This window comes from Durio zibethinus, chromosome 6, assembly GCF_047325235.1.
Source record: "Durio zibethinus cultivar Kanyao isolate XHJ-2024 chromosome 6, ASM4732523v1, whole genome shotgun sequence".
Classification (NCBI taxonomy): Eukaryota; Viridiplantae; Streptophyta; class Magnoliopsida; order Malvales; family Malvaceae; genus Durio; species Durio zibethinus.
Genome location: NC_143167.1, coordinates 28,286,146 through 28,307,004, shown reverse-complemented (window position 1 = coordinate 28,307,004; position 20,859 = coordinate 28,286,146). Strand labels below are relative to the sequence as shown.

Here is a 20,859-nt window from a genome sequence, read left to right as displayed (position 1 = left end):
GGTTGCTATTTCTGGTGAAGTATTTATAAAGAGGAGAAACGAGTTAGGGATTTGAAAGATGAGGGATAAAACATAAACAAACAAAAAAATATGAAATATGCTAGTATCAGACAAATCAAATAGCGTGATGAGAGCGAGACGAGATGAGATGGATTCATGTGAGAATTAAAATTTAGAACTCACTTGATAAGTACTAGTTCTTACAAAATTGATAAGTCCGTCTACTTATAGGTCATTAATACGCTGGATTTGGAAATAAAAAATACATTTCTTTAAGTCAAAAATATTACTTTTTTTTGTAAGAAAGGTTAATAAAAAATAGTTGTTGCTTAAATAAAAAATTTTACCTAACATCCGATATGGAGGATGGATGAACACAAAATAAATAAAACAATAAATTAATTGTAAATAAAAAGTAAAAGAGAGTTTCGTTGGTTGCCTTCAAGCTCTCGATCTTCTTATGGTTAAAATATTTTAAAAAAATAAGCAAAGTATGAATTTGATCCAAATTATTCTTTTTTGTTAATTTTGTAATTTTATAGACCAAAAAAAAAAAAAAGAGTTTGGTGGGTTAATTCTTTTCAATATTAGGGATGTGATTAAAATTGTTTGGATTCAAATTTAAATTTTACAAGATATTACAATTTATCTTTTAATCACTTTATCAATTAGTGATTTGTTATTAATTAATATTAATGACAAAAAAAATAAATATTAACTTTTTTATTTTTTATTATTTTTAAATCACTCATTTAAATTAGTAAAATATTTGATTTAATTGATCTTTGGTTTCATTGTATATTGTTTTACAATTATATTTATGTTTTATTATTCGTTATTCTTTTAATTTCTTTTAAATATTTTTCTCAGGTAAAAGAATAAATTTATATTTGAAAATTCAACATATCAATGAACAAAAAAAAAAAACAAAAACAAAAGGAAACCATAATTTATTGAAATGAAAAATATTTTTGATGCATATATATATATATATGTCATCATTACAGGATTTGTATTAGGTTTAAAAAAAAAATCTTTCAACTTTTGCATAATGCAAATATACTTATAAGATATTAGCTTTAAACTCGTGTGATACATATACGATACACAAAAGTATATTTATATATTAATAAGTTTATAAATGATATAAGTTTTTTTTTAATTATAAGATAAAATTTTATATTTATGAATAACTCAAAATTTATGTATTTAAAATTATGTAATATCAAACATAACAAAATATAGTATAATATTTGCTTTAAAGACAACATAAACCTTAAGTACTATAACATATAAAATTAAATTAAAATTAAAATATCAAAACAAATATTTCATACTTTATACTAAAGTTGAAAAAAAAAAACAATTAATATATATGAAAGGATAGGCTTTAAAACAATATATATATATAGGTATAGAAAATATGAAAAAAAAAAAAAAGGATTAAATTTTAGAGTAATTTTATTTTTTAAGAATTTTTTTTCTAAAACGAAGAATTGGAGAGAACCAATCCTAACTCATTTCTTAAAAATAACATGATATTTTTTCTTGAGCATGACTAATATGAGCATGACTAAGTATTTTTTTTAATTAAACCTCCATTAAATAATATTTATAGTGTTGAAGAGCGAATAAAAATAGTAAATAAAATTAATTAAGAGAGATATAAGCTATTAAAAATAAACGTGAATAATTTAAATAAAATCAAATTAAATTAAGAATTAAAATAATTGAGAGAGATTTTATTTATTAAAAGATATGTAATTAATTTTGTTATAATCAAATTAATTAAGAATTAAAATAAATTAAAAGAAAATTTTAAGCTATTATATATAAATACAATTAATTTAACTAGAATCAGAACAAGATATTAAGTAATAAATATAGATAATTATTTAAAGCTATCCATATGTCAAAAAAAACTATACTATCCACATAAGATAAATATCTTTTTTATTAAAAATTTTCATTTTTATATATTTATATAAAATTACTCCAACCTATACATGTGTTTTCATTGTATTCAATATTAATGTTGCTGTGTTTGATAGAAAAAATAAAAATGAAAGTTTTATTAATTTAATAATTAAATTACAAAATAAAAATTATTGTAAATTTTAATCATTAAATTAATAAAATTTTCATCGTAACTCCCTTCAATCATTTTTATTAAACAAAACTTAAAACTCCATTGCAAAACGAAATTCCTATATAGAGAACACAACGTCCGCTGGAAAAGATAAGGTAGACAACAAAAACAAGAAGATCTGTCGTTTACGTCCGCTGAAAAAGGTGAGGTTGGCAACAAAACAACCATGAACGTAGATCTGTCGTTTATTCTTGGAGGGTGACAGACAGGAGGTGACAGATAGGCTAAATTAAAATGTGCCGCGCACAATGTAAACATGCTCACGTGTTCAACGAAATCTCTTTCATAACACACGTGTCTACTCTCTATTGGATCCAGGTGCAATCAGGTAAGATTTCTTGTGATAAGATCCGTAAGATTAAACCTATGTTCAACTGCTAGATGGGACCAAAATCAGTGGATGCAAAAAGCAATGAGTTGAAAAGTCCAAAACTAAAGTTGTATCGGGATAAATAGGGAAAAAGCATGTAACAACACAACTTTTTCAGTTTATTTTGTAATCTTTTGTCCTATACACAGTGTCGTACATCCAATTACACTGACCAGTGATCAGTCAAAAATAGCACGGAAGATCTAACTGCTCCTCTCATTTTAGATTCCTTAACATGTTAAACCATCATCACATGTTTATGGTAAATTCGGGTTTTACTTGAACCATTTTTTTGTATCATTGACTTATAATCATATTTTGTTTTTGGTGGATTTAGTCGTTTTCCTGCGATCTAATCAGATTTGGTCCTTTATAGCTAGAATTGTCTGTGAGCCAAACAATCCGTTAAGCTTACGAGTTTAGTTTAGACTTTGGATAAGCATTTTATAGTTTAGGCTCAACTCGGTTTGTAAAATCATTTGTTTATTAAGTTTTTTAACTTAATTTTAAATTAAATGTAAAATTATTAATATAAAAGAGAGTAAGCATTCATTTAATTAGTACGAGTGTTACATTTTTATTTTTAATCAAGATTAAATTTATAATATTTATTTTAATTATTTTGATCTAAATATAAAAATTATAACATTTACAATTATATAAAAATTTTTAATATATTAATTATAAATATAAACTAAATAAGTGTAAATAAACTTAAGTGGATCCAATTAGACCTTAAGCAAATCTCCTAAGCCAGCTCAACCTATAAACAACTCACCCTATATATTTATTTTCTTTTTAAATCCTTACCAATTTTTTTGTTTGTTTCATATTATTTTGTATTAATTTTATAATAAACACATTATATTTCTTTTATTAATATATTTGTATTAAGTTAAATATAATTATTCACTTAGACTAAAATGAATATTTTTTTCTCCAAATATTTTGAACCACATGACGTGCTAAAATTTTTGCCTAAAAAAAAAAAAAAAAGGAAAAGGCATACCCTTGGAATAAGAAAAGTATCCATCATGTCTCAACGTTGATCAACCTCTTTTTCACGTGTCGTTGAAATTACAAATATTATTTTTATAATTAAAATCTTAAAAATTTATTACATTTATTATTAGTGAGATTTTAAATTTTACAAATAAAATTAATAAGATGAGATATATTTTTTAGAGTATATTAAAATAATACTAATTTAATTAAAAATAAAAAATATAATAAAGTTTTAATTTTATTTGTGAAATTTAAAATTTTATTGTTAATATATTAATAATAAAGAATTCATTATTTATTGCGTGTCAACCTCTGAAAAAGCTATCCTGATGACACGCATCTCACATGATCAACGATAAATGAAAACCTTATGTACTCGAGGGCGTGAAAGGCACAGCGCTTTCGAGGAAGCAACGCAACAGACGTTTGTAACAAACGAATTGATTTTAAAAAAAGAAAAAAAAAATTTTGTTTATAATTTATCGCTATTTATATCGCTGGAAGAGAGATTTCGTCTGATATTTTTTCTCTTTCTCCCTCAATCGTACGTCAATTCACAGTGACGCAAATGAGTTTTTGAATGTATTTATAAAAAGAAGTGGGATTTTTCTTTTTCATTTTCTTTTTGTTGGGTTTAATTCCCAAGAGAAAAGAAAGGAGAAGTTAGAATCCCATGAGACGCTCCTCTTCCAAAATTTGGTGTGGCTTCCCCACTCGGCAGAATAGATTAACAGTCTTCACATCTCTTTTTCTTAGTTTTTTTCTTTTTTAATTTATATATTTTGGGCTAAACTTTTTTTCTAATTGAAAAAAAACTCTTACGAAAAAATGTACTTTAAATATTATAATAATCATGATCTATGTAATATATAAAATAATAATTACAACGAATGAATTTATTTGAACGATTATTAGAAATAGTTCGGTTTAATGAATTTTCTGTCAAAATTTATTATTATTATTAATTATCAATTTTTATTATCATTTTAAATATATTTATAATTATTTTATTATAAAAAATAAATAAAAATATTATAAAATATTAAAATTAATATATATAGCATTTTATATATTACAGTTATAAATTTTTATTATTTTTAAAATTATATTTTGAGTGTTATATTTTTATTAATCATTTTATCAAATGTATGATTTTTAATGTATTATGGTTTATAAATTTTAAAATTTTGTTTAAAACAAAATAAAAAATAATATAATTTTTTGTTATGTTTTTTATATATTTATATTTATCTTATTATATATTTTTAAAATTTTATTTTGTTATAGTAATTTAATATATAATTAAGTTTTATCTAACTAATTTAATATGTAATTTCATAGAGGTATTATACTAATTTTTATAAAATATTACGCGTTAAATTTTCATAAAGCGATTGAAATTATTTTTTAATAATTTAATATATAATTAATTTTATATTATATTAAAATTTAATAAATCAAGGCATTATAGTAAGTTTAAAATAAAATGTCATATGTTAAATTTCTATAAAGTAATGATAAAAATATTTTAGTAATTTAATATGTAGTTAATTTTATATTATATTAAAATTTTATATATAATTTAATAAAGTATTATAATAATTTCCAAATAAAATGTTACATATTAAAATTTTTATAAAGCTATGATATAAGTATTTTAATAATTTAATGTATGATTAATTTTATATTATGTTAAAATTTAATATGTAACTTAATAAGGATGTTATAATAATTTTAAAATAAAATCTCAAATGTTAACTTTTTATAAAGAACTTATAAAGATATATTTATCGTTATAATATAATATATTATAATAATTTGTTATCAATTATAATATGAAAGATATTTTTATAATTATGGTAAGAGAAATATTATAATATTTGTATTCAATCATGGTAGTAAGGGTATTTTTATTATTATGATAAAAAAATTATAATAATTTTGATTAATTATAATACAATAAGTTTTTTTATAATTATGAAAAAAAAATTATAATAATTATGATTAATTATAAAAAGATAAATATTTTTATAATTATAATAGGATATTATTGTAAATTTATACATAATATCATATCAAATAAATAAGGAATATTATAATAATTTTAGGTACTGATGATGGATTGATGTAGGTGTAGAAATTATTTTATAAATATTTAAAAAAGTCAATTGTAATTATCATGTGGCCAATCATGATTTGTTTGATCTATAATTAACGGATAAAAAATTATATTTTTTTAATTTGAATGATTGCACTTTTTTGCTAAAAACTCATAACATGGCTAGAGTTGCTTTCAAATAAAACTTTTAGGAACTTGCACCGAAAATATACCAAAATAATTGACCATTTTTCCGTTTCCAATAAATAAAGAGTTTTTTCATTTTTGCAGAAAACGAGATTTTTTTTTTTTTAGGGAATGGAAAACAAGAATTTTAAAATAAAAATGGCAAAAAATTTCATTTCTTTTTTTTTCCCCATAAAAATGGCAAATTAACATATATTATCTTAATTAAAAAATTAAATAATTTATCTATCTTGAATTTTTTATAAAACAATAATAAAATTTAGACCATTCAAATATTTTCTTTCAATTTTTTTCAAAGTTTATTTTTCAAACTCTGATATCCCACTTTTTCATCTCAACTTTCTTTCTTTCTTAAAAATTAATTTTTTTTGTAGTAAGTGGGATGAATCTTATTTAGAATTGATGATGAGGTGATTTTTAACCTTTTTTTTTTTTTTTAGTCAGTAATTAGTGGGTCATGTGTTATTCGACGGATCATTTTGGGTTAATGTACAAATAAATTTTAAATTATAATAAAATATTTTATGTGATATTTAAATTTTAAAATTTTTTGATGAGATATTTAAATTATAAATTTATTAGTTAATATGATACTTATTTTTAATGTGACTAATTTTAAATGAGAACACAAATAAATACTTATATAAATATCATATTAATTAATAAATTTATAATTTAATATCACATTAAATATTTTTAAAATTAGTTATCACATTGCATATTTTCTTATAATTTAAAGAACATTCATGATATTAATTCAATCATATTCCAAATGTGAACTATTGCGTTCAAAGTTGGAATTATATTGCTTTTTCATTTAAAAGTTTGCTTAACAATTTTTTTTTATATATTTAATGTCTTATTAATGTATCAATATTATATATCGAAAATAATTCACACAATAACACCTCATAAAAAATAATTTTAAAAATATTTTTAAGATAGTGTATTTATTTTTTAAATTTTATTATCCATTCAAATGGAGCCTAAGTTAATTTTATCTAAGATGATATTAATGGTTTAACAATTAAATGGTTTTAACCACTTGTCAATTAAAAAAAAAAAAAAGAACTTTGCAAACAATTGTGTCACTTGTTAATAAAATGTTTGATTCGTAATTTTAATAAAATGAATTAATTTTTTCATAGCTTTAAATGTAACATATAAAAAAAAAATTATCCAAAAGAAATAATAGAAAGCCGTATTTGATACTCATGCAAAGCCAAGAAATATGCGACCAAAATTGTTGGGGAAGATAGGCATCAATAGCGAGGGGAAGTGACTAAATGGCATTGAGGAAGTTGCCTAGCACATTAACCTTTGTTGGCCACTAATGTACATTTTGGAGGATTGTGCAAGTTAATAAACTACTTTCTTTCTCCATCACATTGTGTACTTGTGTTTACGAAGTATATCGACGGTGGAATAAAAAGGCAAACATATATACGACCCTCGTTTCACATCTACTTCAATTTGTTATTTTGCAAAAGATTAGATTCACTTGTATGGTTATACAAGCTTTCTACACATGGCCAATCATATCTCCATCAACACCAAATTTTCTTATGGGGTCCCTTGGAGGGTTGGAATTTCGCATTTCTCGGTCCTTACTCTCCTTGTTTACCAAGCTTTGTTCATTTTTGGAAATTAAATCACTATTGATTCCTTTGTTTATTGTTTGCATTCTTTGTTTTGTTTTTACATAAATGCAAGTAAATTAAAATAAGAGAATTTGGAACTTGAGTATTTGATTTAATTTTTTTATTTTTTAGATTACAATTGGAATTTAAATTCAAAATTTTTAATTTAAAAATTGATTTTAATATCATCGAATTAACAACTCATTGGTAATTTTTAGTTTAATAATTAGTATATGTATTTTATATTTAAAGAGTAAGGTTTGATTTTTTCTAAATTAATGATAATAACAATAAAAATAGAACTTAAATGAAAGAGAAGAATGTAACTATTGACTTCTCTTATTGAAGGTTAGAATTGACTATTGAATTATTTTAAGTAGATATTTCAACAACCAAAACTTAACATTTCTATTTATTAGTATGAAGTTGGAATTTTTAAAAAGGAGAATTGGATTTATGAAATGAAAAAGAGCTATCTTGCTCCTTGTGTAGCTTGCACTCCAAATGGGATTTCACATGTACTAAAAACAAATTTTGGTACAGAACTAGGGATGATAGCATAGCATGAGAAGTTTCTAACAACCTACAGATGGCTTAAGAAAGACTGAACACATGATTGCTCGTTCAAGTCCTCTGTGCCAAAGCAATTGGCAGACCATGCAATATAGCTCAGCTTCGAGAATTTAACAATCTTGAGTGTTGTGTGTAAGATTGTCCTGTGCCATTTTAGGTTTGGGTTTGGATTTGTGTAGGTCATAAGGGTTTTGTTTTTGGGCTTTAGTTGGGTTTTTTTTGGTAAATTTGGACTGTCAAAAAAAAAAAGTGGTACACTATCCCCGACGATGACAAAAGACCGTGAGTAACGTCATGGTAGTTTAAACCTAACAACCGTGCGACCTCAAGCACGAACTACTTTCAGCGCGAGGTTTTTTTGGGAGTCGGAAGAAATAGAATACAATAATAAAAGAGAATACAAGATGGGCTACAAGTATTATTGGACCAAAATATGAGTGGTTGATACAACTCATTAGATTAAGACCCAGTCCAATTCAAAAGACATTTTATATGGCTTACTGGGTCTAATCTAATTTCAAACTATCATTTTATTTATTTCCTTTAATTCATTTTAATTAATCATAATATTTTTAATTTTTTATATGATAAAAAATTAAAATATAATGAAAATGGTTATGTTAAAAATTCTCTAAAATTGGATTTCTCTTAGGAAAATTGTTAGTGGAAAAAGAAACAACAAAAAATAATTTTTTGGCCATTTTCTTTTAAGAAATAATAGTCCATAAAATAATAAATATGATCATGTAATTGATGTGACGACTGTACAAAAATAAATTAACTTTGATTGCTAATATATAGATGCTGTGAAAATGAATTAAAATTTTAGATTTGTTGCATGCTATGTTTTTATAATATGCTCATAAACAATCATTTAAATGAATGTAAGTCGAGTATGATATAAATCATCATTTTTGTTATCAATAATCGAATCAAATTTTGTGAATGAATATTTTGTTAACATTAACGTTGTTATATATTTTTTATATACCATCAAATATTTACATACATTAGGTTATATAATAAAATAGAAATATTTAAAATATAAAAATATTAATTATGCTTGCAAGGATGTTCATGATATAAATTATGTACTTTATGAACAAATTATTTTTTATATATTTAACTTCTAACTTTAAATTTTAAATTTATAAATTATTGTTATTAACAAAATATAATTAGTGATATAAAGATATACTAAGATATGAAAAAAATATATATTTTGAATTAATAAAAAAGTTTTTAAATAAAAAAAAAATTACCGCAATCAGCAAATTACTAGTTGAGAAAGAATTTTGAGCAAACATTCATGGAAACCCCTAAAGGCTTGTTCATGTCGTGGCTGCCCCGTCCAAAAGCAGAAGCCCAGCCCGTTTTTCCATCTTGAAATGTTCCTGTTATTGTTGTACTGTACCTTTGCCATTTTTTATTTGTTCTTATTTTCGCACAAATAAAAAGTATATATATTTCCTGCTTAAAGAGTTAAAGAGTAAATTTCCAATCTTTTTTCTTTTCATGTAAAAAAAAAAAAGAAATCATTTTGATTCTCAATTCACAAAATTAAGATACTAGCACCTTTTTTTTTTTTTTATTGAACAGCTACCTTTTTGTTGAAATCATTGAAATAATGATATTTGACACATTATCTTTAAAAAAAAAAAAAAATTTATTTTAATGACACCATTTCCCCTTCACCAAATTAATCCATTTGTACAAATATTAAAAAAAAAAAATCATATTTAGATATGAACATGGTCAATCAAAGAAAAAGATTATATGAAACTATTACCTTATCTTTTTGTATGAAACTATTATTTTATTTTACTCCACTTTAACATAATGTCCATTTGACTAAAATTATGTCACTAATCAATATATTAAAAAAATTATAAAACATTAAGTAAGAATAAATTGTTCAAAATTCGGAAAGAAGCACCATAATCAAATTTTTAAGTTAATCTTTTGAGTTTGACCCATATTAGCTAAACTAAAAATTGTTTCTAATATCTTTGTGGCCAACTATTCCCATGAACCCTAACTTATAAAAGCAGCAAAATGCAAGGCCATGCTACACCTTCATATCCCCGGGGAGAAAGGGAGAAGAAGGCCTTCCGGTCAGTGTCAACTTCAGGGGCTGCTTGCAACGTCTTTATTTCTTATACAGCCACCAGGGAGAAGAAACCTAAACCTATCTGCATTTTCTATCAAATATGCAGGAAGATAAACTGCTGAAGCCGAATGGGGGATAGAACCCATCTTTTTAATCAACTCCTGGAAAGAGTACTCTTCTGGGAGCATATCAAAAAGATCATCTCCCCTACAAATGATTCTCTGTATTCTAGAACAATTTAGAAAGTCCATCCTTTTCACTCTGTCAGCATGGCTATAACCAGTCATCTTAAACACAAATTCTTCGAGCCTCCGAAAGCAAAAGCTGCAATGCCACCCTGCATCAGAAAAGATTACATCGGTTTGGCGTGAGTGTCGGTACCGAGTCCAAGGGCTATAGATGTGAACTGTGGCTCGCCAACTGCTATAATCCACCGGAAACTCAAAGGAATACATGTAATGCCTCAATTCAAGGTGCAGTACAGGTGGCACTCCATCACACCATTGTAACAGTTTCAAAGTGTGTGGGCTTGGGATCTCATCAGTGTCTGACATCATTAGAAGATCTCCATTGGCTATCCCCGCAGTGAGAAGCAATCCATTCATAGCTTTGCGTTGGAGTGATTCAAGAATAAATGGGTCTTCATGTGAACCAGGGGATGCAATTCGGCCAGGAAATACATCATGGACAATCTTGTCCTCAGCAAAGGCAAACCTGGCACGGTTTGATGCAAAGAATAGAGGTTTGGGGATGCCAGTGAAAGTGGTATTTGACTCAAGGATTACGAATTTTGAAACATAGGGACTAAGCTCACGCCATCTGATCTCAAGCAAGTCTAATTCATTGCTGAAGATGATACCGTCAAATATACGGCGTGGTTGTGAACGTATGGACCAATCATGTAGGTGGCAAAGGTGTTCCATTGAAACATTTTCAGCATAATAGTGAGGTAGGCGTCTGAACGGGGTAGGCGGCTTGTCCCAAAGGGGGCGGAAAAAATAGGATATTTTCTGGCCATTGTTAAATATGCCAATCACACAAACAGGCACTAGTATCAAGAGGGTGACAAAAAGAAGCTTAGGTGGTGATCTTCTGTTGGGGAGGCGCAGGAGTCTTTTTGCCATGCTCTAAAGTATATAGCTTAAGAGAGATAGCAGCTTGCATGCTTGGATAATTCAATTAGCAAAGAATCATAGGTCTGATAAACTTGATCACCTGCACAAAACTCACCAAAAGCTTAGGTCTAAAAACCACAATAAAAATATAAATTTTAGCCAACTGCTCTTCATTAGAGTAAAGCGTCAAAACTCAGAAGGAGCAATGAAGGCATTTTTGTCCCAGTGTTAACCAAACAATGAGGATAGGGAAGACAAACAAAACAAATTATTATATCAAGTCAATATTCAGGGATGAATATAAAAAATTTAGCAACAAATAAAAGTTCCAAGGGCCATTCTTCCTGCTGAATCCAATTTGTCAAATTCTAGCATCACATCTATAGCAGATTTGTGATGCAATTATAATTCTCACTGTAACATAGCCCTATGCCCTATGCATGTTCCTCAATAATACATGATCTGGTGATTATACGTACACTTATGACACCTTCAATAAGGTTTTCATAGCAACAAGAGAAAACTATGAGATTTAACAGCTCTGTACAGACACTTCCACTAAACCAACAAACATTTCTTTTATAATAAATCCTCATTATCATTCAAATAGAAAATAGGACATGCAGTGATAATACTAATGTGCAAGGCATAAAACCAAAGCTATGCATCTCTAGCCAACTTAAATTTCTATAGCAAAAAAACACCTATCAAGGAAGACAATGGAGAAACATAACAGTCCTAGAAACTGTCATGATCACCTCACCGGTAGTTAAGATAATCTTTTGCAACGCTAAAACACAATCAAATATGATCACATTGACTACCAAAAACAAAAAGTATTTTTTCAGGTTCACCTCTTGCTGAATTCCCAACACCATATTCGAGAAACCAGATTTCTCATTAGGTGAAAAATACTAATGGATGTCAACCTTAGAAAACTGAACATAACTAAATCCACAATCAAGCAACCAAAATTTTTGTACATGACATGAAATGGATAAAGGTATGTGGAGAAACAGAAACTTAGTCGATAACCATATTTCACACAATGAACAAACTCCCCACAATTCAAATTATCATATATTATTGTCAGCAAACAACAAAGGCAAAAAAATTATAAAAAGACACAGAAATAAACCATAGACAAGGCCAATTCGGGCTTATCCTGGCTTGACCATCACTGTATTTATTTACGTTTTAGTCAATACCCAAGTAAATAGAATCATCTAAAAACTAAAAATGAGGGAAATTTGAGCATTCAACTGAAAAAAATAATAACCATAGAAACACAAGAAAATCCCATAAACAAAAAATAAAATAAAGGAAATTTCTACTGCAATCCAAAAAAGAAAAAAAGTCGTGTTCCCTACAATGCAGAATAAATCCTGACAAACCAAAGTAATCGTCTTTTAATCTGAAAAACATTCCTAACAAAGAATTAGCCAAAAGAGTATTTAAAATCGAGTTTTTTATTTAAAAAAAAGAAATAAAGGTGAAAACTTGTTGTATGAAGCTAACAATTTTGACAAAAACGCTCCAAAACCAAATTAAAATCCTAACAAAACTCAGTTTCACGATAAAAAAAACCAATCACTTTAACGATAAAATTATAACCAAAAAAAAAAAAACAAACAAATTGAAGATAGAAGATATTTATTTACAAAAAATCTTAAAAGGCTAAAACAAAAGTTAATGATAGAAAAGTAAGAGAAACGAAAAATCAAAAAAGCAGAATTCCATTTAGAGAATAAAGAAGAAAAAAATGTTCACCTTTTTTTTCTGTTGAAGGATGCAGAGAGGGAGGAGAGATTTGACGCCGCCATAATATAAGAATATTACAATTTAATCCCTCCCACCATTTTTTATTTGGTTAAATGCTACTAGTACTAAAAATACTGGGGACAACATGCAGAGAAGGAGAGGGATAAAGAAAAAAAAAATTATTCGGAGAAAACTATATTTTTGGCAAAATGAAAATCTGAATGGGAGAGACAAAGAGAAGAGTGCGGCCCACTTGACAACGACGGAGAAAACCAGGAGACAGTAAAAAAAAAAAAGGAGGGATGTAAGATGATTCTCGTCTACAGTTGTATTTAACTGTTCTATTGAATTCAACCAGTTGCTGATCTACACGTGCAATTTTGTCACGTGGATGTTTCCTATTTGGGGAGATTCGGGGATGTAAATGAAGTCGGGGCAGGGGAGGGGAGTTACCTCATGCGAAACACACTTGGCAGTTGGCATGGAGTTTAAGAGATTACGTGATGACGTGGCATGCTGTACTAAGGCAGAATATTGGCCGGTTTTAATAAATGACTGATATAGCCTTTCCACTTTTTTTTATGAAAATAATTAAAAGAAAATAAATCATTGATGAAAGCTTTCTAATTAATTATGATTAATGTTTTATTATTTTTAAATAGGAAGGATTGACTTCCATTTGTGTAAAATCAATATAAATTTACATTTTTTATATGATTTATTTTATTTAATTTAATCGTTATATTTATTCTCTATTCACATAAATTATAAAATCATGCATATTAAATTTTGAATTAATTAAACATGTATAGCTATTTATTTTTATATAAAAAATTTTAATCCTTAAATATATATTGAAAAATAATATCTTCAATTGAAATAATAAAGATATTAGATTTATTTGAAATTTTTTGTGTACAAACTTACATGGAGATGATTTTTTAAGAATCCTTCTTAAAAAAAAAAATTCTTTCATTGTTTAACTAAAAAAAAAGCCTTTAAAATTATTATTTTTATAAATATTCAATGCATTTACTTAATATATAGGAGTTACCATATATATATATATATTTAATCAAGTACCTGTTTTAGGTTGCATCATAAGTAACTCATAAGGCAATATTATAAGTATATGTTAATGCCATTTACTATATAAATTTACTTACAACATTGTGCACTAAATGGAAAGAGGATTCAAATTAAGGCATGCAAGTTGAGGTTTACTCCTTAATTATTCCCAAATATGGACGTCTTAATCTAATAGTTTAGGTGTTTTGATTTAGAGTGAATAGATTTAGGTAAGAATAAGGTTAATTGCCTTGCTTATTATTATTATTTTTTTTGTTTCAAGGGTGACAGAGCTTTACATCAATAGAAGAAGGGGTGAGGCTAGGGTCGAACCTCAATCCTATGTCTTCTTTAAGGCTTATTTAGCCACGAGACCAAGTAGCTGAAGACAATTGCCTTGCTTATTATTCCCTATTGACGTCAAACATTAAAACTCCAAATTTTACTCTCTTTTTTTTTACGTTAAATAATAAATACCCCATACAAATGTTTGTTTAATTTTCTTCAATTAATGTTTGGATCTGAAAGTTCTATTTCTTTTCAATTTTCAATAGTATAATTTTTCAATGAATTCGGTTTTTTTTTTTTAAGCTTAAATTTGTCAAAATTTAAATATTAATAATTAGAATTAAAGGGTTCAATGCTTTCCTTACAGGCTACCTATTTCACTAATGTATTTTTGGCGGTTACATTTTGTTTTATTCATTGTAGATTTCGGTTGTTAGTTTTTTGGGTGTAAAAACACCATTTTCCTATGAGTTATACGCATATCAAAATTTCTTCTAATTTCTGTTTAGATTTCTTACTTACAATATATTTATATATGTTTTGCTCATGTCTTAAGAAATAGGTCTTAGAATCTTAAAATTTTAGGTTCAAGTTTTATTGTGTGAGTTTGATTGTCTAGCTATATTCTAATTTTTTAATTAATAATTCAGTAATTATTACTTGATTATGATTTAATAATTGATTATTCAATTAATAATATAAATATAATATTTGATTAGTATAATTATAACTTAAAAAAAATAATATTATTGAAATAGCGAGCTGATGTTGCATAAATCTTGGTGTACAATTATTTGTTTTATTTCTTGGTTTTTGGAATGTCTTTTTACCTATCGGTATTTGATAATTTTACTTCATTAACGTATATTTTACATATTCATAATCCTGATCTAAAAAGTTTTAGTAAAATAATTACTTTTATTATATATTTATATCCATATTTCTTGAAAAGCTTCGATATGAAAGTTCAACATCTTTTAATCAGAAATTTTTTTTCCATGTTACTTCAAAATTCCCACTTGATTTTGGCAAAAATATCACATAAATTTTGTATTGATGTCGTGAATCCGAGGGTTCGCACAACTTGAACTTTAGAATGATATTTAATTCCTTCGACATTGCATGCATCTATGTTTCTTTATAACCGGGTTGTTTTGTAATCCAATCGACTTGGTTGTTTGCTTTATTCCAATCTTATTTCTTTGATGAATGAAAAAAGGAGAGAGATCGGAGTAGCAGATGGTGAAACTAAGCAAAGGAGAAAAGGATTGTTATTATATAATTTATTATTATAAAATATTATTTTTAATTAATAGTTCTTAATAATGATACATGAATTTTGATAATTACGACATTTTATTTGGAAAAACACCTTATATATTCACTATTTAAAATATGTATCCTAGCGTAAAAAACACATATATCTGATTCGCAGGACCATATTCTTCTAAAATAAATAAATAAATAAATATATATATATATATGTATGCCAAGATAGAAATTTGATTTTGAAAGGCCAAGAGTGAAGGAATATATATGTATTTAAAGGAAAAGTTAAAATTAATAATAAACTAGTTAATAATGAAAACAATAAATTTAAACATAATAATAAGAAACTATGTATTTATATTGAGTACTGTTTTTTTCGTCTTATTAGCATTAGAAATATTGAATTGTGCGAATTCATTATTTATATATGCTTTCCCATCAATTTGAATGAATAATTAGGATGAAATCTAAAATTTTAGTTGATTCCAAGTAATGTAGAGTTTTGATTGATTTTGTATGCTGGTTGATGTAGATTTAGCATAGTGGTATATAAATTTCAACCAGTCCAAACCTCCTCAAGACATCAACAGCATGGTTAGTGGCTTTACGAGAAAAGAGATTGGATTGCTAAATGAATGGTTAAATTGGGGAAAAAAAAGTTTCTTATAGGTTCCTACATCATGCTCCTATAGTTCTTCCCCTCAATTGAATTTAACTAGGCCAAGGATTTAATGGGTTTGTACCTTTGTCAATGCTAGGTGTAGAATAATAATGCTAGTAATTCCAAAATTGAATGATTGCTGGTTTTATATATATGATGAGAGGCTATTAGATGTTAGATGAATTGTTCAATTTTAGAAAAAAAAGAAAAAAAGTTTTTAAGAAATAAAGTTATTTTTTACCCACTAATTTTAGGGACGACAATAGATTAGGTTAAGATGAGTTTTTGTTCGTCCTGAACTCGATCTGATTATATATATATAATCTGAATCTGATCTAATTCGATAAATTTTTTATTTTTTATATTTGAATTTGATTTGATCAAACATTGTATAAAATCAAACTCGAATCGATCTTACTTAAAATTAATAAAATATTATTTTTTAAAATATAAAATATTATTTTTAATATAAATATATAAATAAATAAATAAATAAAAATATAAAATTAAATAAATAATTTTAAAAATTATTTTTTATATATATAGGGTCAAATCGAATTTGTCTAAAACCTAATTTTTTCTCACTATTACTTGATCCAACTTAATCTTATCTAATTTAAAAAAAAGAAACCGTAAAAGATCTGATCGGATCAAAACTCATCACTCATCGGATTCGAGTTTAACTGCTTTCCCTGACAGTTCTCCTTCTACAGTTCATTCATAAAACATGATTTGGGAAGAAAAGTTCTTAATTCCCTCGTATATGCAAAGGTAAGGTTACTAAAATTTGTAATTACTAGTTTAACAACTAGTAGTGGGCCAAGTCCATAACTTTAGCTGTAATGGCCCAGAGTCCATCCTAACATGTTGTTTGTGCTGGTAAGGAGGCCCATTGAGTAGCCCCGACTCTGCAACTTAGATATCTCATTTACCGTTTTGGGATTTTGGGTATTCCCAAACAAACAGAAAAGCTTAAAAAGCCACAATCTTCAGTAAGATTGCGACAGTCTCGTCTGAAAAGGGTAACCAGCAACCTTCCACTCAAAAAGAAATCAGCGGCCTTTTTGATGGGCCCAAATTGTTTATGCTTAAGAATATCCACAAGTTGCTACTCCATTACCATTAGTATGAAAATGTGTGAGAATAATTGAAGCAGACATTAAAAGTTATCGCACTTAAATATTGCCTGACCATGGTGGTCAATCAAGTGCTTGTGCTTTAAAGAAAGAGGCGGCTCAAGCAGATTCAAATATTATCACCAAGTCATATGTTTTCTAGTCTTTTTGCAATTATCATAGAGCTGATTGCTGTTTCAGATTCTACACAAAAAGAGCTAAATTACTATATATATTACATGTACTCGTTCAAAATTCAAGCAAAAAAAAAAGGCCACCAGGATTCTTTGAAGACCAACATTAAGGAAGATGAAACATGGCCGACGATTTTGATAATTTTATTTTGATGTGGTCCATGAGAAACCCACTTGCTAGCCGCTGCTTCTAATTAATTTCAGGCATTTCAAGGAGCGAATAAAGGTCCTGAAATCACCAAGTTTGATTCCATCAGTTTCTACCTCAGCAAACAGGTGTAAATATCTCATACAAGTAAGGCTAGGAAAAGACAAAAAGAAGAAAAGTACCTCCAGGGAACATCTTGTGCAAGCAACCAGTCTCCTTCTGTGTCCTGATAAGTGAGTTTAAAGCTATTCCAATTCTCATCAGCTGTTCCCAAACAAGAAGGGAAAATTAACAGTTAATTCATGCTTTGTTGATCAAAGTTAATGTTTAAATTCTAATTAAGTTTAAGCAAGGTTTGGGTTTACTTACGTATACCAAACATTCTCATCAGGGTGCTAGTAAGCGTTTCAAAGGAGTGATGGACGCTGAGGTCAATTTTCCTGGCAATTGCAACTCCTTCCATCTTTACCTTCACGTACGTGGAATTTGAAGCCCTACCACCACAGCCATTCTCCGCCGCCGCCACCATGCGATTGTTATCTGCTCCGCCATTGGAAATTTGGAGGCGTAGCTTCTTCCTCCAGGTTTTCACAGGTGGCCACCCCACTAAACCCTCTCCATCATTCCTATCAAACCAAAGATTTATACCCCATCAATGGCAAATTCCCCAACATTAATTAATCAAGAAAATTGATGATAACCCAGGAAAAAAACCTAACAACAACTCAAGTTTTGCATTTTTTTATTGTTATGAAAAGCTCAAAAAAAAAAAAAGCATAGGCACAGTTCAAGTACAAATAAAAACACAGACAGGAGCACGAAACAAACGTAAGGAAACAAAAAGAAAAGAGAGAAAGTGAAGTACTTGAAATTGGCAGAAGAAGAGTTGTCCTCGATATCTTTAGGGTCATCTTCATCATTAGGTTGGTTAGTCCAAAGCAAAAGAGGCAGCGTTTTCGGAACAATTCTGTTCTCATCAAAGAGTAGTACTCCATCAAAGCCGCGTTTTTTGCTGCCACCGCTGCTGCTAGAGCTACTGCTGCTGCTGCTGTTGATGTCAATGTCATATGGACCTAGTTTTAGCAAAGGCCGGCTCAAGTTGTTGGAACCCAATGCCTCCCTAGGCTCGTAACCACAGCTGTTTAGGTCGAACATTTTGATGGGAATAATAGGAGGAGAACTTGGAAGAGCCAGTCCCAGTTGGAGCTCCATGCACATCAATAACAATAGAAAACTAGAATTGTCCAACAATAACAAAACAAAGATTGCCTCCAAAATAAAATAGAATAGAATACTTCAGAAGACGCAAAGTGCAGTTGCTATTACGCTACAGCGTGAGAGAAGCAAAGCAAGGAAAAAAAAGGGTCATTTTGGGGAAGGGTGGAGGTCAAGAGTCAAGGAAATCTGGGTTACTCGGTAAGTTCGGGAATTTAATATAAGGTGAAAGGTTAGAGGGTGAGATGGGGACATACAGCAGACAGAGGGTAATATCTGGTGAAGTGGGTCCAAGCTTTGCCTAACTTTTAGCCGACCTATTTGCCCCCTCTGCTTCCTTAGTTGCTTCCCATTGTTTTCCGTATCTTTGCTTACTACACGGCCAACTTTCACGCGCACCAAAACTGGGAGTTCTTTTCCCTCTTTTTCAACTCTTCGGTTCGTGAATTTTCTCACTTTGACAGTGGGAGAGGAGGAAATACAATATGAAACGAAGAGTGTGCATTTATGAATCAGTTGTCTATTAATAGAGTTGGGATTTTCATAAACAATTATACTAAAAAAAGTAAAAATTTCTTGTAAGATAAATGCAAATTAAATGAACAAATTTGATCATTAATTAGTAGTGTTTTTTTTTGTGTTTTTCCTTTTAATTTGCTCTGTTAAAAGAAATAGCTTACACGCAGTACGGGGAGAGTGAGGAGTTCGAGAACTGGGTTTTGAGATTTGAGGGAAAGGGGCCCCCATGAGATTGACAGCAAATCACAGTTTAGGCTTCAGGTCTGAACGTGATAGTCAAACCTCCGGGGCCACCCTCTCTATTTCCCTTGCATTCAAAATCATGGACACGTCTTTGGTTTCCTCATTGTAAAACACTTACCTAATCTGGTACGTTTCCCTTAGCTTCTCTGTCTTGTTGATAAGATGTTCAATCCACAGGTTAAATCCATCTAAAACAATTCAATTTTTATGAACTGCTGCTTTCAAATTATACAATTTTCTTTTCCTGTTAAACTTTGTGTTGAAGCAAAGAAAGGTGAGTGAGACGATGCGTTGAATAGAATATTTCCGTTACCAAATTTCAAGTTCAACTTTATTTAAAGATTCCATTTTTGTAATAATATTTTAAGCTATTAATTAAATTCATGTACTCAGAATATTCATTAAATAAAAATAATGAATTGTACGGAACAAAGTAGTCACCTAGCTATACCATACCTAATTCATAGGTATAAAATAAAAATAATGCAATGCAAGACAAGAACATATAATATATTATTAATTAATCCACACTTAGAGCACTATATTCATATTTTTATAATTTATTACACAAAAAAACATAGAAGGACTCCTTAAAGAATAATTGTTTAAGGGCAGACCGCATCTTTTGCTGTCAAGAAAAAATGGGTTTTTTTTTTGTCATTATTTTAATTTGGGAATGGAGAGAGAGAGAAAGAAAAGCAAAAGCATCGTGGAGAATGCAACCCACGGCAAAACTGTCCCAATGGTCTTCCCAAAAAGATAACTTTGTCATGTTTAAACAAAACACATATTCCCTATGTGATTTGTTTGTGTTATGTTTGGTGCTGAATCATAAACATAATTTAATAGTTACTACAATTTTGATTAATTTACTGTATTTCTTATCTACATTTGTCTCACTTTTTGGCTTATATGCAAACAAAACTAGTTCCAATAAAATGTAGTTTGATAACATTGCCCGCCTTCAAACCTGAAACACATTTCAACTCACATTAGCCATTGCTCGTAATAGAATGGACAAGATTGAAAGGGAACCATGCGGGATTCACGTGATGGGAGGGCCTCCCCCCCCCCCCCCCCCAAGGCAGAGGCAAAGCCGGCGAGACAGACG

At 28.1% G+C, this 20,859-nt stretch overlaps 2 protein-coding genes across 2 annotated transcripts; both read right to left on the bottom strand.

Moving 5' to 3' along the window:
* Window positions 1–9,918: 9,918 nt before the first annotated feature.
* LOC111286196 (beta-1,4-N-acetylglucosaminyltransferase family protein) lies at window positions 9,919–13,172 on the bottom strand. The gene is made up of 2 exons (XM_022876034.2): window positions 13,038–13,172; window positions 9,919–11,367 (listed from the first exon to the last, which is right to left on the bottom strand). The coding sequence occupies exon 2, from the start codon at window positions 11,274–11,276 to the stop codon at window positions 10,170–10,172; it is 1,107 nt and encodes a 368-aa protein (XP_022731769.2). The 5' UTR covers window positions 11,277–11,367; window positions 13,038–13,172; the 3' UTR covers window positions 9,919–10,169.
* A 4,359-nt stretch (window positions 13,173–17,531) lies between these two features.
* Window positions 17,532–19,190, bottom strand: LOC111285776 (auxin-responsive protein IAA4-like). Its single transcript, XM_022875377.2, has 4 exons — window positions 18,637–19,190; window positions 18,141–18,397; window positions 17,954–18,035; window positions 17,532–17,852 (listed from the first exon to the last, which is right to left on the bottom strand). The coding sequence occupies exons 1-4, from the start codon at window positions 18,987–18,989 to the stop codon at window positions 17,801–17,803; spliced, it is 744 nt and encodes a 247-aa protein (XP_022731112.1). The 5' UTR covers window positions 18,990–19,190; the 3' UTR covers window positions 17,532–17,800.
* Between the last annotated feature and the right edge of the window lie 1,669 nt (window positions 19,191–20,859).